This window comes from Bombina bombina, chromosome 3 (assembly GCF_027579735.1).
Source record: "Bombina bombina isolate aBomBom1 chromosome 3, aBomBom1.pri, whole genome shotgun sequence".
Taxonomy (NCBI): domain Eukaryota; kingdom Metazoa; phylum Chordata; class Amphibia; order Anura; family Bombinatoridae; genus Bombina; species Bombina bombina.
Window position 1 is genome coordinate 496,269,198 of NC_069501.1, and position 24,325 is coordinate 496,293,522.

At 39.0% G+C, this 24,325-nt stretch overlaps 1 protein-coding gene across 1 annotated transcript in view; it reads left to right on the forward strand.

Moving 5' to 3' along the window:
* Window positions 1–24,325, forward strand: part of GRM4 (glutamate metabotropic receptor 4) — a 489,205-nt gene that overhangs the window by 412,693 nt on the left and 52,187 nt on the right. The window contains exons 7-8 of the mRNA XM_053706851.1: window positions 3,898–4,034; window positions 4,220–5,188. Coding sequence (XP_053562826.1) covers window positions 3,898–4,034; window positions 4,220–5,188 — 1,106 coding nt within the window. The remainder of the gene's footprint in view (window positions 1–3,897; window positions 4,035–4,219; window positions 5,189–24,325) is intronic.

The following is a 24,325-nucleotide window of genomic DNA, read 5'->3' on the forward strand; positions in this document are numbered from 1 at the left end:
CAGCTCACCGCTGACTTAAGCAGCACTGGTATTGGAGTGCGGTATGGAGCACAATTTTGCTCTACGCTCACTTCTTGCCTTTTAACGTCGGGTTTATAAAAACCTGTAATACCAGCGCTGCAGGGAAGTGAGCGGTGAGAATAAACTGCAAGTTAGCACCGCACCCCTCATAACGTAAAATTTGTAATCTAGGCGATAGGATCTTCTTAGTTAATTATATCCACCATCTTTACAAAAAGGTCAACACAAGAAGCCGTAAATTAATAAAACCCCAAACCACAGTAATTACCACAGCATTAATTCCTAGTTACTCTCAGTCCCAGATGTAATTAACCCTATTCACAAGCCCCCTCCAACCAGTATAAGTCCTTCCTACCTGAACCTTACTAGGTGTACCATTTTTTCCCTCAAGACCTAACTATTTCCCTGCTAGGCCCTAAGACTGACCCTAATATAACACCCAACTTCTAATGTCCAAGGGACCCACACAGTGACAACCTCAGCTTTGGGGACCTCATAGCCAAAGGCAGGGCCTCCACTAGAAATTTTGGGGCCCCTGACTTAACCATTGATCAGGGCCCCCCTTTGACATGTGCAATTTTTGACCAGGTGACACAAATGTATATGCACTTTATTCTTAAGTGTCTATTTAAACTTGGAAATGTTGTAAAGGTAGTAACATACAAACACACAGACACACTCATACACTGAAATACACACACACACTCACACATAAGGATTCACATATAGACACTCTAGCAGACACGCAAAGAAACACACAAACAGACTCAGACACAGACACCCAAACAGACACTCAGCACTTGATTACATTGACCTGACAAGTAATGAGGTAGACTACAGTTTTGTAAAAAAAAAAAAAAGGAGATTTAGAAAACAAAATATGGAGTTCTGATTATCTTTTTGTAAAGGAAGATGCCAACTAAATGATGACAACAGCATGCAGTGGCTGAAAGGAAGGGCCCTGAACTGCCTAAACAATAATTTAAAGTTTATATGGTGGATTGGTGACTTCCGTAAAGGTCTCATTAGTCTTAAAGTCTGTAGAAAGATGTGAATAATCAGTAGTAAGGTCAAAATGTCCTAAAAAGGAACAGACAATAGACACACACACACATACACCCAAGGAAACACCGACAGAGACAGCCTCAAAAAACACATAAAGACATACACACACACACAGAGATACCCACAGAAAACACACAAAGACATACACACACAGAGAGACAACCACATAAAACACAGAAAGACATACATACACACACTCTCACTAAGACATCCACAGAAAACACACACCCTCACAGAGACATCCACAGAAAACACAGACATACATACATACACACACACACCCTCACAGAGACATCCACAGAAAACAAACTTACACACCCACCCTCACAGAGGCATCCAGAGAAAATACACAAAGGCAAACATACACACACCCTCGCAGAGACACCCATAGAAAAAGCTCAAAGGCATATGCACACACCCTCATAGAGAGACCCACAGAACAAAAATACATACACACTCATAGAGACACAAACCAAAGCACAAAGACAAAAACACAGACACCTACAGAAACACTCACAGGAGGAAACATTTATGCACCTTGCATCCCCTAAATCAACAGTGTGTGACATGCATGATAAAAAAATTGCAGAAATTAAGAGAACACCTTTTAAAGAATCATATTTGTAAATGTGTAAACAAAAATAATTCTGTGAATTCAAAATTGTACATTAATGATCTGGGTAGATTGCTTGATGAAGAAAAGTACTTTTAAAAGGTTGACATATGTATGTTTGTTTTTTCCCCATTTTCCCCAACCAAGAGCACCACTTCAAATATAGTGTACAAATGTTCCCATCTGTCAGCTGTACTTATGTATTTTGAAAATGCTGTACTCTATATGGTATTGGTGGAACCATAAGCTGTGGTACTCATACCATTAGATCTGGTTAAATGCAGGATTTAGACTTGTTGGTATGTATTTCAAAATTAAGTCAGCTGTAGTGTAAACTGAATGGTGTTAAGTTAACCTGTCTCATTTCAAACACTGAGCAATCTTAGTCTGAGAGTAACATTTTATGCAGATGTAAAAATCTTAGATAAAATGCCTCCTTGCATCTGGAAAGTCATTGCATAAAGGGGAAGTAAACTGGAATGTATTGAAAATATATATAGTAATAAAAAAAACTAATATCTGCCAAAAGGGTACCTTACCATTTGTGTATTGAGGAGGAAACATTTCTACATGGCTTTAAATATAGAATTTCTACAGCATTGTCAAATAATCATAAATACACTGCTACATATTGCTAAAAAAAATGTGGTTTTATGGACTGCTGGCCCCACCATACAACTACTACCACACTGAAGTTACAATCCGAAATTGTACAAAGAAATAAAAAACATTTGCTAAGTAAGTCCTACCTCCTCTGCAAATGAAAGTGATCTGCTGTCTGACTCAGGCACACACTGTACAAAGTGCCTAGTCTGTCTCACACTGTGCATAGTGGTTTAGTGCACACTCAAAAATCCTCTCAAATACTAATACTTTACTCCTTGTAATAAGATTTCCCATGCTCAATTAGCACTCTGCTGTAGTACCCACTGGTGGCTGCCAAAATTTAGTTCTTGCCTCATGGGGCCCCCCTGGCCCATTGGGCCCCTGACAGGAGTCACCCCCTGATGGCGGCCCTGGCCAAAGGACCTTGAAAGCTACCCCCAAATCACAAGATCCTTAGGACCCCTAGTCCAAAGTTCTTATCTAAGTCCATGTTGCCCCATTGCTTTTCAAATCTTTATAACATTTGTGGTACCCAAACTTCACCCCTTAACACAATGGGACTGTTCTTTATAATATACTTTAAAATAAATGAATACACATATATTTATTCATTTCTGTTAACTAATCAAGATGTTAAAAGGGCAGAAAGAAAATCAGATTTGTGTCACCTTATCCTGAAAGGTTGATCAAAGAGATTTAACAATTTTGTAGGAAAATTCATGAGAAAACTCATCCATTAAGGCTACTTGGATAGAACAGGATCTCTAAGGTTTCAGAATATTAATTTGTTGATACTGTAACACAAACCCTTTCTTAATGCTCAGCAATTAACACTTTTACTAATAGATTGTGATAGTATAATATAGACTAAATTAAACTATGTAATATGGTAACCAGGAAGACAGTAGTTTACCTCATAGAATAATATTTTGCAAACTCACTTCTTAGTAAAACCAGTATTTAATGTTTGTATCTTTGAATTGTATTAATGGAGTTTGCAGGGTTTTAAAGGGACACTAAACCCATTTTTATTTTCTTTAATGATTTAGATAGAGCATGCAATTTTAAGCAACTTTCTAATTTATTCCTATTATCAATTTTTCTTTGTTCTCTTGCTATCTTTATTTAAAAAGTAGGAATGTAAAGCTCAAGAGCCGGCCCATTTTTGGTTAAGAACCTGGGTTATGCTTGCTTATTGGCTTGCTCATTGTATCCACCATTCAGCAAGCACTATCCAGGGTCCTGAACCTAAAATGGGCTGGCTCCCAACCTTTAATTTCCTACTTTTTAAATAAAGATAGCAAGAGAGCGAACAAAAATTGATAGTAGGAGTAAATTAGAAAGTTAAACTTGCATGCTCTACCTGAATCATTACAGAAAAAAATTGTGTTTAGTAAAATATAAATGGTGGTCGATGCACAAATTTTATATGTTTGCTGGAGCATACCGTATATCACTGAATAGCATGCAACGAGGAGAAAAACAAAAACTCCATTTGATAATAATTAGCATTTTTTGTAGTTGATTTATATTAATAAAATGACTGATATTAGTTATTATAACTGACTTTTAAAGGGACTATTTATCTACAGGTATTGCAGGGACCCCTGTTACATTCAATGAGAATGGTGATGCACCCGGGCGTTATGAAATTTATCAATACCAGATCCACAATGGCACCACTGAGTATAAGGTTATCGGACAATGGGCAGATCACTTACACTTGAAGGTAAGTGAGAGAAGGGCAGACTATAACTGGGGAGAGAGCAGTTGTCTAAGTCCTTTATCTATTTATCACTGTCCTAACTGCATCTTTTGTTTTTTTCTCTTCTCACTCCATTTCCATATCCCCCTTTTGTTCTCTTTTCTATTTTTCTTCCATTTTGAACCCTTTTTTTTAAATTTTTCTCTTAGATGGATCGCATGCATTGGCCAAGGAACTCTTTCACCCCTACGTCTTCTTCCTCCAACTACTTCTCTCAAATACCTCCTTCGATTTGCAGCCAGCCTTGCCGGGCAGGTGAAAGTAAAAAGGTAGTAAAAGGCATTCCCTGCTGCTGGCATTGTGTTCCATGTGATGGTTACAATTACCAGTATGATACCTACACTTGTAAGCGATGCCTCAACCATCTGCGGCCCAATGCCAACCATACCTCCTGCGTACCCATCCCGGTGATCAAGTTAGAATGGAGCTCTCCTTGGGCTGTTGTGCCAGTCCTTCTGGCTGTGCTGGGCATCATAGCTACTCTAATTGTAGTGGGAACTTTCATGCGTTACAATGACACTCCCATTGTTAAAGCCTCAGGTCGTGAGCTGAGTTATGTACTTCTCACCGGCATATTCCTGTGTTATGTCAACACTTTCATAATGGTAGCCGAGCCAGGCTTTGGAACTTGCTCTTTGAGACGTGTATTTTTAGGTTTGGGTATGAGTATCAGCTATGCTGCCCTCCTCACAAAGACCAACCGAATATACAGAATATTTGAGCAGGGTAAAAAGTCGGTTAGCCCACCACGATATATTAGTCCATCCTCTCAGTTGGTCATCACTGCCAGCCTTTCTTCTGTCCAACTTCTGGGAGTATTAGTGTGGTTCTTGGTGGATCCATCCCGATCTAAGGTGGACTATGAAATCCATCGCACAGTGGACCCTGAGCAAGCAAGGCGTGTATTGAAGTGTGACATCTCAGATCTTTCCCTAATCTGTCTGCTTGGTTACAGCATGCTTCTTATGGTCACCTGCACAGTTTATGCCATCAAAACCCGTGGTGTCCCAGAGACATTTAATGAAGCAAAGCCCATTGGCTTCACCATGTACACCACTTGTATTGTCTGGCTAGCATTTATCCCCATCTTCTTTGGTACTTCTCAGTCTGCTGAAAAGGTACGAAAATTATTTTTATTGTTGTTTTTGCAATTTTCTTAATTGTTTTCCATTACTATTTCTTCTGTATCTTCATAAATTTCTACTATGAAATTACTTTTATATATGTTAATAGTTTTTACTTGAACATTGTATATTAAATTACACAGTTTATTAAGGCCAATGTTTGAATGCTAAAGCAAGCGACAATAGAAAGGACAATGTATGTGGTTATTTGCTAGTGCAAAAGCCTCACAATTTTGGACTTATTTATCCCTTGACTTTATTGAAAGTTAGTAAACTATTTAGCTATTTTTTTAAAACTTTTTGTGCCCCTCCATGATATGTTTCAAGTAAGTTTTATTGATGTGTGTAACACTTTTATCACTTTATTTTAATCATGAAATTGTGTGCTATGAGGTCCCACTAGCTCCCTCTCTGATGAAAGCATTATTTGTTAATGTTTTAATCGAGGATGGTACAGCCAATAAGCAGCCGTACCAACTTCATAGCTCTTGTATTGTGCATTCTACTAATAGTACAGAAATGTGAGTAGAGTTGCGGCTTCCTATTTGCTGAACTGCCCTTTGATAAAAATGTAAAAAAAAAAAAGATAGGAGTGGTTGATTGTGTGAAGGGGTGTGTGTGCAGCATACAATTTAGGCATTAAAATCATTTGATAAAAGTGGCATTTTAATTTCTTTGTTTTGAACAATTGATTAACACCATGTAAGAACATTTGGGTTACACCTTGTGAGAAGTGTGACTACTGGGATAGGCTAGTGCTGTTTAAATGAAGTCCTAGACAATACACTTTAACTTAAAAGTGGAGAATATGAATAGCACTTTTGTGCTATTGTGCCCAATTGTGTTTTTCAGAGAGGAAAACTTTTCTGAAGTATATCAGTCTGATCCCACCTAACAAGGTCAGTCCAGCCCTGAAATACCAGGCAATTCTCCACTAGAGGGATATGGCTGCACCTCACTGGCGCCCATAACAATCGTCTGGGGTTGCCATTTCCCTTTTTCAGAGAATAATTGTCTGATATTTCAGGGTTGGACTCACCTTGTTAGGTAGGATCAGACTGATATAGTTCAGGAAAGTTCTCCTCTGTGAAAAGCACAATTGGGCTAAAAAAAAGCTGCTCCCAGGTAATAACTGGACCATAGAACATGCGACTTAGCTGTTGTTCATTCCTGGGAAATTGCTTCTCTTTCTGTTTGTATTTGTAATCTTTTACTGTCCCTTGAAAGTCATCATAAAGGACAAGAGATGATGATATCATGATATCATACAATACTATCAATTACATCACTGTTTACATGAAATTAATTCATCACCTAGCACACGTCTGTTGTGAACCACAATTAAGGCCTTTCAATACACAATTCAGTTAAAGGTTTGCTATTGTTCTTGTTTTTTTTATGTATAGAGTGAGTGACAAGGCTTGCTTAGAAAATGTTATTTGGTGTCAGGTATTATATTTACATGTAAATAGCTACTTCTATATATTGACTGTGAAAGTGGTTTTTCCTATTGTGTTTTAAGAGAGTAACTAAATATGACAAAGCTTAACAACAAATGTATACATAGAAATCACATCTAGAAAGGGCGTTTATTCCCATCTATCAGTAATGAGATGTGAATTTGTTTGCTCGTATTTATGTAGTTGTTTTTCAGTTTGAAGCCATTTCAGGTCATTTGAAAATGCATTGCATGTTTATTTTTCAGTGTATTGCTTTGCTACGTCAACCCTACAATGCTTTGCATGGAACCAATATTTATAGTAATATTCCAGTCCATGAAAAAAACACCTTACAATCAACTATTTTTCAGTGTTTTAGGAAATTTCTGTTTAACAACCTTGAGCCATTGAAACATCTATTTGGGCCTGTTTCACCTAGAATATTATGGATGTACAGCTTCTTTCAATGTATACATTTCTTAGAATGCTTACTTCACATTTTAACAAACGGAATAGTTAATTTTCTTGCTCTTTCGTTTTTTTAGAGGACTTATTTCTTTTGCATGCAAAATTGTATTTGGAAGACACATAGCTATTTTCCTAGTATGTGTTTCTTGTTTTTTTGCATGACGTATTAGTACATGCTCATTTAAACAATTACAAACAATCTATGGTTATTAAGTTAATGATAAAACTTATATAAAAACTCAGTTCTAGCATATGATGTATGGCTACACATTAGCTGTGTTAGAAATATGATGGATAACTGTATCAACTGGATATCCAAAGTTTAGAAAACCTGTTTGGCATCAGTGCTAGGTAATAATATTGAATATATTTATTGCATGTTTCACCAATTGGGCTAGTCAGGAAACTATAAAAGCACCAGTGAAATGGACAAGTCAGATTTAAAACTAAATCCTGCTATGATGGATAACTTGGCTTTGCCGTTGTGTCAGAGAGGAATGAGAGGCATCCAGCCAGTGACAGGACCAGGAAGGTAAAACAGATGAATGAGAGGCAATCAGCCAGTGACAGGGACCGGGAAGGTGAAACAGAGAGGAATGAGATGCTCCCAGCCAGTGACAGGGAGGAAGGTGAAACAGAGAGGAATGAGAGGCATCTAGCCAGTGACAGGGACCGGGAAGGGAAAACAAAGAGGAATGAGAGGCACCCAGCCAGTGACAGGACCGGGACTGTAAAACAGAGATGAATGAGAGGCAATCAGCCAGTGACAAGGACCGGGAAGGTGAAACAGAGATGAATGAGAGGCAATCAGCCAGTGACAAGGACCGGGAAGGTGAAACAGAGATGAATGAGAGGCAATCAGCCAGTGACAGGGTTCAGGAAGGTGAAACAGAGATGAATGAGAGGCAATCAGCAAGTGACAGGGACCGGGAAGGTAAAACAGATGAATGAGAGGCAATCAGCCAGTGACAGGGACTGGGAAGGTGAAACAGAGAGGAATGAGAGGAACCCAGCCAGTGACAGGTACCAGGAAGGTGAAACAGAGAGGAATGAGAGGCACCCAGCCAGTGACAGGGACCAGGAAGGTGAAACAGAGAGGAATGAGAGGCACCCAGCCAGTGACAGGGACCAGGAAGGTGAAACAGAGAGGAATGAGAGGTACCCAGCCAGGGACCGGGAAGGGAAAACAAAGAGGAATGAGAGGCACCCAGCCAGTGACAGGGACCGGTAAGCTGAAACAGAGATGAATGAGAGGCACCCAGCCAGTGACAGGACCGGACTGTAAAACAGAGATGAATGAGAGGCAATCAGCCAGTGACAAGGACCGGGAAGGTGAAACAGAGATGAATGAGAGACAATCAGCCAGTGACAGGGTTCAGGAAGGTGAAACAGAGATGAATGAGAGGCAATCAGCAAGTAACAGGGACCAGGAAGGTAAAACAGATGAATGAGAGGCAATCAGCCAGTGACAGGGACCGGTAAGGTGAAACAGAGAGGAATGAGAGGCACCCAGTCAGTGACAGGGACCGGGAAGGTGAAACAGAGAGGAATGAGAGGCACCCAGCCAGTGACAGGGAAGGTGAAACAGAGAGGAATGAGAGGCACCCAGCCAGTGACAGGGAAGGTGAAACAGAGAGGAATGAGAGGCACCCAGCCAGTGACAGGGAAGGTGAAACAGAGAGGAATGAGAGGCACCCAGCCAGTGACAGGGAAGGTGAAACAGAGAGGAATGAGAAGCACCCAGCCAGTGACAGGGAAGGTGAAACAGAGAGGAATGCGACATATTTAGTCACATTTTGAGTCAGCAAGAGAGACAGCTTATGAAAGTGGCTGGAGTGTGCATTAATAGGTTGGATTGGGGGGCCACAGATGGTCAATGTACTCAAGTGTAAATGAAGAGAGGCTTTTATGCACATGAAGGAATGTCCTGTACCCTGAGAGCTATAGCTTGAACCCATGTGGCACTATTTGAAAGTGCAAATTGATTATGATTGAATGTTTTTGTACTGTCCCCAAGAGTACTCATGACTTATTTATGCTGTATTACACTAGTTATGAAGCAGGTTAATTCCCCCGTGGATGGTTGGTGGGTAAGCATCTCTATAACTTTTCCCATTTCTTACCTTGTGTTAGCATGTTTGGGGACTAATTAAAATGACTAGTTTTAACAATATGATCTGTCCAATTCCCTAATTATCACTTGGTTTCCAGCTGCTCCAAAATGTAATAAACAAGGGCATTTTAAATTGTACTTACTCAAATTTGTGCAAGAAAATTACAAATAGAAGCAGAAAGTGCAAGAACAGCAATATAAATATCCTGGATACAAACTAGCTGATTTTATCCCTTTCGCCCTTTGTAAATTGTATAGTTTGTTTTAGCCAGCTATAAACTCTGCTTTAGCCCAATGCAATCTGTCACACCTTGGTACAGCAAAATGATTGATCCCACCCTTATTTGTGATCACCTGTTCATTGGTCTAAAACGTGTGCCAGGTAAGTCATATGCTTCAATTAATTCAATACAACCGAGGTAATTTGGCATAAAAATATGCATGTGCTCTGTTCATTTACACACAAAGGGCTAAATCACAAGTGGGACGCTATTTAGTGATTTTGCTTACACACAAACACTGCTGGAAGTAAACTTTTAACGTGGGCGGTTTAGCGTGCGTATTACAAGTTGAAACTTCAGGACTTTGGATATTGTGACAGTGCTAACTTCTTCTCCCCTTAGACTTCCATGGAACGCATTATTAAAAAAAACTAACACTTATTGCTTGCACGCTAACCTGACACTGCGTAAGACCAAGCGCACTCAACCTAAAGTGAGTTATTCACATTTCACATTCCAATATTCTTCAGTGTATGTGAAGAACATTGGAATGTAAAATATTTACTGTAAAAACACAGTAAAACACAATACAAAAGTGTGTGTATATATATATATATATATACTGTATATATATATATATATATATATATATATATTATTATTATAAAAGACAAGTGTTTGTCTGAAGCCATCATGCGCAGTACAGACAAACACTTGGCCTTAGATTCTATTCTCGCGCACCTCGGCATAGCTGTGAGATAGGGAGCGCGAGCTACTCAACAGCTGTGAGGTCTGCTGCGTGAGAAGCTGCAATGCGCTCCCCAGACCTCACAGCTGTTTGTGGCCGACGGGAGCGTCGCGAGGGGCGTGGCCGGGCGTCGCGAGGGGCGTGGCCGGGCGTCGCGAGGGGCGTGGCCGGGCGGGTGTTGCCGCGATGGGGCGTGGCCGGGCGGTGTTTCCCGCGAAGACAGAGCCAGAGAGGGAGCAGGAGGGGGGGGGGGCAGAGAGCCAAAGAGAAGGGGGGGGGCAGAGAGCTAAAGAGAAGGGGGGGGCAGAGAGCCAAAGAGAAGGGGGGGGCAGAGAGCCAAAGAGAAGGGGGGGGGGCAGAGAGCCAAAGAGAAGGGGGGGCAGAGAGCCAAAGAGAAGGGGGGGGCAGAGAGCCAAAGAGAAGGGGGGGGCAGAGAGCCAAAGAGAAGGGGGGGCAGAGAGCCAAAGAGAAGGGGGGGGCAGAGAGCCAAAGAGAAGGGGGGCGGCAGAGAGCCAAAGAGAAGGGGGGGGGCAGAGAGCCAAAGAGAAGGGGGGGCAGAGAGCCAAAGAGAAGGGGGGGGCAGAGAGCCAAATAGAAGGGGGGGGGGCAGAGAGCCAAAGAGAAGGGGGGGCAGAGAGCCAAAGAGAAGGGGGGGGCAGAGAGCCAAAGAGAAGGGGGGGGGGCAGAGAGCCAAAGAGAAGGGGGGGGCAGAGAGCCAAAGAGAAGGGGGGGCAGAGAGCCAAAGAGAAGGGGGGGGGGCAGAGAGCCAAAGAGAAGGGGGGGCAGAGAGCCAAAGAGAAGGGGGGGGCAGAGAGCCAAAGAGAAGGGGGGGGGCAGAGAGCCAAAGAGAAGGGGGGGGCAGAGAGCCAAATAGAAGGGGGGGGGAGAGAGAGCCAAAGAGAAGGGGGGGGAGAGAGAGCCAAAGAGAAGGGGGGGAAGAGAGCCAAAGAGAAGGGGGGGAGAGCCAAAGAGAAGGGGGGAGAGCCAAAGAGGGGGGAGAGAGAGAGCCAAAGAGGAAAAAGAGCCAAAAAGGAGAGAGAGCCAAAGAGGGGGGAGAGAGAGCCAAAGAGGGGGGAGAGAGAGCCAAAGAGGGGGGGGAGAGAGCCAAAGGGGGGGGGGGAGAGAGCTAAAGGGGGGGAGAGCCAAAGAGGGGGGAGAGAGAGAGCCAAAGAGGAAAGAGAGCCAAAGAGGAGAGCAAAAGAGGAGAGAGAGACAAAGAGGGGGGAGAGAGAGCCAAAGAGGGGGGGGGCAGAGCCAAAGAGGGGGGGGGAGAGCCAAAGAGGGGGGGGAGAGCCAAAGAGGGGGGGGAGAGCGCCAAAGAGGGGGGAGAGAACAAAAGAGGGGGGAGAGAGCCAAAGAGGGGATGGGAGAGCAAAAGAGGGGGGAGGGAGAGCCAAAGAGGGGGGGGGGAGCCAAAGGGGAGGGGGGAGCCAAAGGGGAGGAGAGAGCCAAAGAGGAGAGAGAGCCAAAGAGGGGGGAGAGAGAGCCAAAGAGGGGGGAGAGAGAGCCAAAGGGGGGGGGGAGCCAAAGAGGAGAGAGAGCAAAAGAGGGGAGAGAGCCAAAGAGGGGAGGGGGAGAGCCAAAGAGGGGGGGGAGAGCCAAAGGGGGGGGGGGAGCCAAAGAGGGGGGAGAGAGAGCAAAAGAAAGGATGGAGAGAGCCAAAGAGGGGAGAGAGAGAGCAAAAGAGGGGAGAGAGAGAGCAAAAGAGGGGAGAGAGAGAACAAAGGAGAGGGGGCAGAGAAAGCAAAAGAGAGGGGGGAAAGAAAGCAAAAGAGAGGGGGGAAGAGAGAGCAAAAGAAAGGGGGGAGAGAGCAAGGGGTGGGACCGCTGTTCTGAAAAAAATGGCCCGTGTACACGGGCTTTAGTACTAGTATATATATATATATATATATATATATATATATATAAAACCACATCCAGGAAGGCACTTCCCATTTTCAATAAGTAAATTCTTTAATGAATAAACGTTTTTGGGGTCTCCCTCGTCCTCAGACTCATATAAACAGTGCTCTTACCTCCACCTTATAGTCTCCCCTTACACTCGGCCGCCATAGCGTTCCCATCTCGCAACTGCGCATGCGGACATATGGCAATCTGAGCTGAACAAAAATCAAAGCATAAAATCGCAAAAAGTAGTCAGTTCAATTTGTTAGACACTGCGGCCTGAAGGACTTTCCTGCCAAAAGCTGCATCAGAAGCATAAATGTCAAATGATAAAAGTTTGAAAAAGTGTGAAGGGAAGTTGCTGCCTTGCAAATCTGTTTCAAGGCGGCATCATCCTTGAAAGCACAGGATGTAGATACTTATCTCTTATAGTGAGCAGTTACTCTCTTTGGTGGCAGATTTACTAAAGTATGTAGTAGCTTGAATATAGAACTTTAAAGCTATAACAACATCTAGTCTGTGAAGTGATCTTTCCTTTGGATTAGAAGGCTTTCGTCCCAAAGAAGGAACAACTATTTCCTGATTAATATTTTCTGAAGATACCACCTTCGGAAGAAAATCATATTTGGTCCACAGGAAGAAAAGATAATAGTTTAAAGTCTAAAATATGCATAGGTTCAATAGGAGAACCTTGCAGAACAGAGAGAACTAAATTCAAGTTCCAAGAAGGAGAAATTGGTCTAACATCAGGACAGAATTTCAGAAGGGCTTTAATAGACCTGAAGTATACTAGGAATTTTAAATTATTTCCAAGAAAAAAACTCAAGCACACCAAAGAAAGTAAGCTTTCCAGATGTTCTGATAAATTATTTGCTTAACTGGCTTACTTGCATAAAGCAAAGTATAGATATCCGAGTAAGAAAAACCACTGATCTTGAGGTCTAAGCGTTTACTGAGATCTGGGTGAAACAGTGGTCCTTGAGACAGAAGTTACTTCCTTAGGGGTGGGGTTCATGTAGTAAGAGAAGACATCTGAATTAGGTCAACATACCAAGTTCTGCAGGCCCATGCCAAAGCTGTGAGAATTACTGAAGCTGAATCCTGTATGAATCTTGCAATGACTCTTGAAAAAAGAACAAACTGGGAAAACAGGATGATACTTCTATACAGGCTTACTTATATAATGATTACATTTGCAGATTTGATACATATATGCATGCCCCATTGCACTTATCTGTTTTTGTATATTGACTATGTTAAAGTACAATATCATTCAGGCACTAAAAATAGATAGTTATATATTGTTTACATAACTATATGTGTGAAACCGAGATATACTGCCCAAAGGAATGATTTGTAAATACAACTTATTAGTTTTTTACATTAACTCTGAATGATTGAGAGGAATGCTGTCATTGCAAGAACTTATGAGCAAACCATTGTTTTAAATAAATTATTGTATCTGATTGTGTAGTAATCAAAGGGTCAATAACAGTAAGTAGTGAGATCCCCCGATTTAAGTCTAATCTTATTTTCTCGGCTGCAGCTGTATAGAACTGGAGTATAATCACAGGGGAGACATCTGATAGCCTTTAAAACTAATACTGGATGTAAAAGAGCATCATCATTTGTACATAAATTGATTGTACAGGAGATTTAAAGGTATATACACAGGCATGTAAAAGTCACAAGTCCAGTTGTAAGTAGATATGTTAGATTATGCAGAGTTACTTCTGTATATATATTACATTAAAATACCAAGTAACTTATTGAAGATATACTTGGGGGTTTAACATATGTGAGTCTATACAGGATAGAGCATTTAAAACATATATTGCTGACATAAACTGGTTATATAACCAATTACAAATACATTAACTTATGGGCACATAAAGTACACCTATCTGTATAGAAAAGTATGATAATTGGAAGTTATTTCCTCACTGCAGAATAATACTGCGCTGTTCTAGAATAATGTGCTGTTCTAACATATATATATATATATATATATATATATATATATATATATATATATATATATATATATATGTTAGAATTAGATATGCAGGAATTTAAATATGGTTATAAACATGTATGTCATCCAACTAAAACATAGAAAATATTCTTCCTTGAAGGAATGACTATTCAATGATGAGCCACTGCAGAGAGATCTTTTACATTCAGTAATACAAACTCAGATTATAAAAACAGTCTCAGAGATAATGTAAGTCTGTTGTACAATTACATACCTATATATAGTATTAATGTACTGTATGGAGAGTATACTATTTCAACTCTGTATTCCATAGACCACTACAGAAATTGTCATAATTGATCATACTCTAGCAGCAAGGACATACATGTTATAGTATATCTATACATTTTGTATGCAGATTTAAAGGGACAGTCTAGGCCAAAATAAACTTTCATGATTCAGATAGAGCATGTAATTTTAAACAATTTTCCAATTTACTTTTATCACCAATTTTGCTTTGTTCTCTTGGTATTCTTAGTTGAAACCTTAACCTAGGAGGTTCATATGCTAATTTCTTAGACCTTGAAGGCCACCTCTTTCAGATTGCATTTTAACAGTTTTTCACCACTAGAGGGTGTTAGTTCACGTATTTCATATAGATAACACTGTGCTCGTGCACGTGAAGTTATCTAGGAGCAGGCACTGATTGGCTAGACTGCAAGTCTGTCAAAAGAACTGAAAAAGGGGCAGTTTGCAGAGGCTTAGATACAAGATAATCACAGAGGTTAAAAGTATATTATTATAACTGTGTTAGTTATGCAAAACTGGGAAATGGGTAATAAAGGGATTATCTATCTTTTAAAACAATAAAAATTCTGGTGTAGACTGTCCCTTTAAGCAGCTGAGATATATAAAAATTCTTATATGATGAATGAATATGCAGATTGTTCATTTACAGCAGATAAGCCTTTTAGAATAAACTAATTATACAAACTAAGGCAGTTTTATCAGCTTGCTGAATGAAAAAAAAAACAAGTTGTGGTAATACAGGATTGGCAGCCCTGCATAAAATAGAGTCAAAGTGCCCCTTAGTGGGTTAAAAGGCGGTTAAATTTGCTACTCAACACACAAAACTGTGGACAAATGGGGGTTACACAATTATAAAGCAAATTACTGTAAAAAATGGGATTGCAATTATTCACACCAAAACTATCCCACAGCACACCTCAGAACATAAAAGAGCTAAGACAATTAACATTAAGTAATACAGAAAAACCTCTAAACACCCAGCACACCTCGTAGCTCTTATCTCCAGGGCATAGAAGGGGTTACACTTGCAAGAATAAAACACCAAAATGCCTTAGAATCCACCAGATCAAATTCATGGCAGCTGAAGCAGAGAATGGAAAAAGGTTGCCATGGAGAGGGGGCGGAGCTTATCGCCATAACAATATGCAGGCCCAAGACAATTTTGAAATAAACTGTAAGAATTTAAAATTGTGACGAAAAAAACACCTCTGCAAAGGCCCCTTTGTGTCCTCCTGTCCAACTGCACTGTGAGAGATCTAACTGATAACTGCACAAGGCAGTTACTGGCTCTATTAAAGAGACAGTGCCCATTTTTAGAAAAATGCAAAAATAAGGTTTTTGAGGTTTTTGAGGTACTATCATGTGCCTCATACCCCCAAAATAATATGTTAAACACATAGGTAAAGCACCTCAGGTGTAAGGATGTGATGCTTACCTATGTAGTACCTGTAAGAGGAGTATTATTGGATAGCTCCTGTGCTGTGTAGTGCCTGAGTCACTTACCTGGACTAAAGCACCCCTCCACTGTGACTTACCAGCATGCTGAGGCCTTTCTCCCTTACAAGTTGCTGATTCAGTAGAGGGCCCATGCAGTGCAAGTAACTATACTGCAGAGGATACTGCAAATATACCTGTAACCCCTCAGGGGGAGGCTAGGAACAGGTTCCTGCGACACCCGAGGGCAGTTATGGCTGTTAAGATTAACCACTAGGGTAATGGAAAGCACATAACAGAGGTAATTCTCATTCCTGTTTAACTCAGAGTCTTCTTAAATCTTCTTGGAGTAAAGTTGCCTAGGGGTACTGGGTTCCAAGTCAGGTCTGAACCCACAAATCATATGAAAAATTAATAAACTTTTGATAGTGGAGCACCTCTGAAATCTTTAACCTCTCTCCTCAGAGGCCAAGAACAAACTGTAGAGGGAGAGGAGGTGGGAAGGGCTAAAGTTCTGTGAGGATTCTTGACATCCTCCTGATAGACTATAATATATCCCATATTTTATAAAGCTTTGGATTCTCATCAGCTAAGAAGGAAAAGGATTTAGCAGAAAATCTTAACATAGATAAAAAATATATAGGATAAGTGCTCCTAAAAGGAGCTAACTGTCCTATGTGTTACAATGTTAGAATAAGTTTCACAGTTGTTATTATTTATTATTAATTAATTATAATGAATTATAGGCGCTAAAAAAAACTATATAGAAGTATTTTGACTAATCAAAAAGCAAATATTAAAAATGGAGAATCTTAACGTAAACAGCATTTTTTAGCATACCCTATACTTTAAATGGATAACACAGGATGCACTATTATCAGTCATATTACAAGTGATGAGTTAAAAAATAACTCTGGAAAGATTAGCACTTTTGGAGACCTGAAGTAAAGTGTAAAAGCTTGGATATATGCATAGCAAAACACATGGATAATATATTAAAATGAAGTTTTATACTTATATATATATTTATATGTATATATATATATATATATATATATATATACACAAAATAAAGGTTTATTATCAAGAAAATGTTTTAAAGGGATACATGACAAGGTGTTGGACTGGGAAGGGTTTAAAAGTGTTTGAGTATATATATATATATATATATATATATATATATATCAGTGATGTGCGGTCAGAGGCTGGTGAGGCACTGGCGATAAAATGCCCGAGAAACACATATATGAACCTGACAGAGGCAGCTTAAATTTACAATTAAATTGACAGGTTGCAGGTCCATTTTACTGCTATTATTAAATGTGCTTCATTATCTTGATATCCTTTGTTGAAGGATATGCAGCAATGCACTACTGGGTGTTAATATGTGCAGCCACCAATCAGCAGCTAGCTCTAGGTAATATTTTTATTTTCCTGAGCCTACATAGGTATGCTTTTCAAAGGATACAAAAAATAAATAAATTAGAAAAGAGAAAATGTAAAGTTGTTTAATTTTGTATGTTCTATCTGAAACATAAAGATGTTTTTTTTAGCATACACATAGGCACAAGTATACAGAATAATAAGAACACACACATATTATAACCACACACACATGCTCACATGCACACACACAAACATTCAGAAACACACACATGCACACTCTCACATACAGCCATACTCTCACACACATATATTAAAACACGAAACCTATTACACTGGTATTATGACAATATTATGCCATTTTATGTAAATTAAAATACTTAACTATGCTGCTACATTTCACCATCTAAAAAAGTTATTTCTTCTTTAGCTATAACAATTCATTCAATCCTATACACAAACACACACACAAATGCAATCTATCAATAGCTTGTGCAAGCACTTATAAGTATTCTAGATTGTCATAATGGATATTGGTAAGCTTTATTGCCTATAACTATTAAAGGGACACTGAACCCACATTTTTTCCCTTCATAATTCAGATAAATCAGATAAATCATGAAAGAAAAATGTTAGGTTTCATAGTCCTTTTACTTGAGTGGTGTTAGCGCACAACGGCACTTTTGTTTTCAGAATTTTAAGGTATTTAAAACTGAGATGCTGCAATATATTGTTGTTAACTCATGCATACACAGTGTTTAAAGTATATGATTCATTGTCCCGTAATAGATATATAGCAATAACACAGGTATTAAACTGATTTTTGGTGATCACATTTATATAAAGATATACAGTACTCAGAGCAAAATAGAAAAGCACTTATTTCACACCTTGCCTTTTTTTTCCCACATTAGGATGCAAATAATTCTGTTCTGTACCTGTAGAGATAAATATCTGATTATGAAGTAATAAATCCAGCAACAAATGTAGCAAAAGAGTAATGAACATAAAACGTACTATTTATTCATTTGCATATAAAACCAATCCACAGGGTTACAAAAAGCTCAGGTAGCAGATAGAAAAAATGTCCTACATGTTTCATACACGTAGGCACCTCTAAAGGATCTAATTGTAATGAATTAGAGCATGTCATTCTTGGACTATTGTGGCCCTTTAAATATCGACAATTTGGCTTATAAGCAGCAAAACAGAACTGGCAAATGTTAAGTATAGGGACATTTTTCACTAAACTGATCATTAAAAAATGTCTTTAAACAATGAAAATATCTGTGATTGCATTGACACTGGCTCATTGGCAGCAGTTAACATGCCAATAATTATCAAATGATTAATTATTATCAATCACCAAATCAGTGGCTATTCATAGATATGGAATAGAATAGCACAGAAAATGATATAACATTTTTCAGGAGCTGTATATGAATTTTTGATGTGGCAAATACTAATGGGTTGGAATAGGAGACAATGTGCTAGATTACAAGTGGAGTGCTAATTTATTGTGCACCCGCAAACGATAAATAACCAGCCATTAGAAGTGGCCTGTTATTTCTACAGCAAACTCTGCTTAATTTTCTAAATTGCTACCAAAATTAAATGGTGTGTTTTTGTTTAATAAAAAAAAAAAAGCATCTTTTTTTTTTTTTAAATAACTGCTAAAAGCACTTATAAAGGGTTAAAAGCGCCTTCTCTGGTCCTCTCATTGGACGCGGAGAAGGCGTTTGATAGAATCGACTGGACATACATGTTCAAGGTCCTGGATAAAATGGGATTTAAAGGTCCATTTGTAGACGCCTTGCGAGGTATATACTCTAAGCCTACGGCTACAGTTAGGGCCATGGGACATCATTCCAAAACTATACACATAAAAAATGGAACGAGAAAGGGTTGACCGCTCTCCCCATTGCTGTTCGTCCTATGTATGGAACCATTAGCGGCCAATATCAGACACTCAACTGAGGTGACTGTACTCAAAATCAAACACACAGACTATAAGATCTCCCTATTTGCGGACGATGTCCTCTTGACACTCACCAAACCCTTGATATCCCTCACGTGGTTGTATGACATATTGCAAAGGTTCTCCCAGGTTTCTGGCTATAAGATCAACATGGACAAAAGCGAAGCATTGGCCATAGCCCTACCGGCTCACACATAAAAACTAATTGAGTTAAACTTTTCATTTTCTTGGGTTAAGACACACATTAAATACTTAGGTACAAAGATACCGACTCAATTCTCAGATTTATATAAGGTAAATTATCTCCCCCTATTTAAAGAGCTAAGATCAGACATTGCTAAATGGAAACTACTAAACTTCTCCTGGTATGGTAGAATATCTGCCATAAAAATGAATCTATTACCGAGGATCCTATATCTATTTAGGACCTTGCCCGTCCCAATCCCAAAAAACGATCTCAAAACCCTACAATCAGACATTAACCTCTTCATTAATGGTAAGAAACAGGCAAGAATTCCCCACTCAATATTAAATAAACATAGACAGCTGGGGGGGGGGGGGGTGTCCCCAACTTGCTTAATTACTATGAGGCAGCTAGATTGGCACAAGATGCTCTCCTGGGCTCTTCATTGGGAAATTTGGTATGGAAGGAAATAGAGACGGGGATAGCAGATCTAGAATCATCCGGTGATCTGATCTGGGATAAAACAACATTACAACAACAAACTAAAAAATACTCTCCTGTTACGATATTATCACTTGACAACTGGAGGACAAAGGCACATGGTAAGTTGAAGATGCCCAGATTCTCCTCCAAAATGCCAATTAAATACCTTATCCCAGGGGAATATCGCAAACAGCTAGATAAATGGGAAAATAAGGGTCTTTACAGGGTAGGTGACCTTCTAATGAACAACAAACCACTAACTTTCAACCAGATACAAGAGAAATTAACACCTCTATCACCCAAATGGTATCTATACTTACAAATACTCTCTGCCCTAAATAAGTTTATCCCAAATATGTGTAAACAACCCAGCACCATACTAGAAAGACTGTGTAGTGCACAAGTGAGACCTAGACAATCCATCTCTCAATTATACTTGGCTTTACAAGCTCCAGAAGATAGCACTAAAACACCTATTATGATTAGATGGGAAACAGACACTAACTCTACACTAGAGCTGCCAGAATGGCAGGATCTTTTTTATTCTTCATGCAAGGGATTAATTAGTGCGGACCTACGAGAAAACAGCTTAAAGACCATCTTCGATGGTATTTGACGCCTATCAAAACTTCACATTACACAGAGGGCAGAAGTAGAAACTGTTATAGGGGTTGTAATTCGGTTGGTACCTATATGCATATGTGGTGGGAGTGCCCTAGAGTGGCTCACATCTGGTCCAAACTCTCGTCCCATCTCAGCTTCCTCTTAGAGGAGCAGGTGGTGTTATCTATATCTCAGGGACTCCTGAATGCCCCCATACCAAATCTTAACAAACACATTAACACTTTCATAAGAATACTCTGCACAATAACAAGACTAAGTATTGCCAAATATTGTAAGGAGGGAGTACCAACATGGAATGAAATACTAGAGAGATTTAAACTAACATACTCCTTACACGAAGCGGCAGCGATGATGTTAGGCACGACTGACACATTCCACAAGATCTGGTTTTACTGGATACTACATTCAACATGAAAAGCCCCACCAAACACTATACACGCAGATAGAGATTCTGATCACAAGGGAAGAATAGGAGGACCTGTTTACAAGAAACTGCAGTAATGTGCGATCGATAGATCATATCGGACCAAATGTTATGTTTGCCAGTTCATTTTGTTATTTTTAGGGTTTACCATTTTTATTTATTTTCTTTTCTTTTTTCTTTGTAACAAGAATATAAGTTATGTATTGAATACCTCACCTTGGTTACTTGAGAAGCCCTGAATTTAGCTGTATTTAAAAGTAACAATTGCAAAGACATTGCAACAGCGGCTAATTGTGATTGACATAAATTTCATCAAATGGAAAAGATCTTGGAAACCGGTATCCAATAAAAAGGCTGGTAATCAAGGTGTCGTTAGCACCTGGAAGAAGCTCCATGCTGCACTGACTGAAGGAGCGAAACGAGCGTTTGGACTCGTCGTGCTTGGCAGCCCTTACAGCAGATCCCCTGCTCATCGTGACTTACCCCTGATGTCTGGACACTCCATGAACAAGGCAGCTAGGAGGAGCGACCGCGTGAACAAATACAGGTAGAATATGTTATACGCATCTGTACACCGAATATTACTGTCCTAAAAGAATACAGCACCTGTTAATAAAGACGCGTGTTTCTATTGCTCCTCCTATGCTATGCCTTTTAAGCACCAATCGACTCAGTATCTCTTGGGGTTCAAGTCTGAAGTAACTGGTCTTTATACACCGGGGACTGTATAACTGCATCCATTTCTTGCATTAACGCTGCACTTATTGGATTACAAATACCTGCAAGTTTTAAACGGACTGTTTTTGGTCTATTTCCCCCTGGTGCACCAGATAATAACTTTTTGGCCAGTACTTTATAACACTGCTTTGTGTGGGATCCACTGTATGAATCTGAATGTGTGTATTGTGCATTTGGTTAATAAATATTTATATTGTTTTTGACATACAAGCTTTTTGTAGTGCTTTTATTCAATTTTACAGTCGTGCTGGATTTACCTAGACTTTTGGGAATTTCTTATTGTGAAATCCCCACTTCCTTTTCTATGTTGTTTTCATATGTATTGGCAGTCCTTGATGAGAAGTACAACAGATATGATATACAAGCATTGACAATTCAGGATATATGGAAAAAGACCAGGGACAAGATTATGGAATTGATAATGCATTATTCTAGTAACTGTATAAAAGTGCCTATAGATAAGATTTTGTAATTGACTGCATAAGACATGTATCCTGTTTGAAAATGTTAATTCAATAAAAACTATTTTAACATAAAGGGTTAAAAGTGGCAGGTGTGGGGTGTTTTTTTGTAAATATATATGTATATTCTTATATACATATATATTGATGTGTTAATATGTGTATATACACATATAAACACATAAATATATATGTATATAATTATATACATATATATTTATATTTGCTGCGCTATTTACCCCATCTTATTGGATAATTGGGTGAAAGCCAATAGAAGTAAAAAAGAATTGGGCTCGGAGATTTGTGCTCATGTTACAAGATGAAAGTAAAAAGTTTGCACTCTCGCATTCGCAAAGTCGTGGTAACGAATAGACTTTGAGAAGTCAAGAATGCAAAAATTGCAATCCCCCATACACTTCAATGTAACCGAAAAATATTAAAGAATCCTTAAAACTTACAAGCCGTGCAAACACAATCACTGTTATTTAAAAGCGCAACATAAGAAGATAATATTGCGTATTTTACAATCCAGTGTTCTGCACATAGCAGAATATGTTCCATTTATTCTTAAAGAGATATTTAAATATATATATGATCAATTTTTTCACATTTATAAAATAATACCTCTATATATACACACACACACACGATTTTATATATATATATATATATATATATATATATATATATATATATATATATATATATATATATATATATATATATATATATATATATATATATAACTGGAGAAGAAATAAGCACTCACTGGTCTTCTGGCATCTGTGACAAAAATTCTTTACTCAAATTGTGACGTTTCACAATTTGAATAAAGAATTTTTGTCACAGATGCCAGAAGACCAGTGAGTGCTTATTTCTTCTCCAGTTATCTACATCTCTACAGCACCCTGGCGGATGTCACTGATGGTGAGAGTGCATACACATTTCTATTTATTTATTTATATATATATATATATATATATATATATATATATATATATATATACTTATTTAAAATTACATAGAATATATTCTATGTGCAGACCATTGGAATGTTAAATATTTACAGTAAATACACATTATAACACTTTTTAAAAAATCAATATTGCATAAATATGCTTTAATAGTTTTTCATCTACTTGACTGCAAAGGGCTCCAATGCGCACACACACATATATACTGTGTATATATATATATATATATATATATATATATATATATATATATATATATGTGTGTGTGTGTGTGTGTGTATTTATGTGTTTATATAGGTCTGTAAATACAAAAATACACATATAAATATATATGTACAAACAAAAGTACATATATATATACTGACATATCCATATTTAGACATGTGTATGTATGTATCTCTATGTTAAAGCCCTTTGCAGTCCTAACAATTGAGACCTCATATCTTTGAGCCCTTATAACTTTTTTATGCAATTTGTTTAAAAATTATTTTTATCAGACAATGTTATCATGAGTGTAATTTTACTGTTAAATGTATTTTTGATGTGGTTTGTGGAACTTTTCTGTCAAGCGTAACAGTTAACCAGAGCTCTGAGGTCGCAGTAATCATTCTATAGTAACACGATAGCGCTCACGCATTCACATTTACTTTCAACTTTTAATATAGGCGTAATTTAATTTGCGCACAAATGGCCTTGAAAACCCGATATCGCTTGCACGCAAATGATATCGTTCCACTTGTAATCTAAGCCCTTCGTTTCTGTGTTTCTTCTATTTTATTGTGGAGTGGGAAGGTACAATCCTAATGCAGGGGAGCCTTTTATCTATTTATCATCTGTCTATCTGTCTGCTGGAGAATGCGAGTCATCTCTTTCATTGCTAAAGAACTCCGAGTTCCTCCCTGGTGGTTGATGTAAGCCACTGAAGTAATGTTATCCGACTGGATAAACCGGACCAAGGCTAATTGAGTCCAAGCTGTCAAGGCATTGAAGATTGCTCTCAACTCCAAGATGTTTATTGGGAGAGAAGACTCCTCCCGAGTCCACAGGCCCTGAGCTTTTAAGGGACCCCAAAATGCCCCACAGCCTAACAGACTGGCATCTGTGGTTACAATCACCCATGACGGTCTCAGGAAGCATGTACCCCGAGACAGATGGTCCTGTGAAATCCACCAAAAGAGAGAGTCTCTTGCTAGGGGATCCAGAGTGATCCTTTGCGAGAGATCCGAGTGGTCTCCGTTCCATTGACTGAGCATGCATAACTGCAGAGGCCTTAGATGGAACCGAGCAAAAG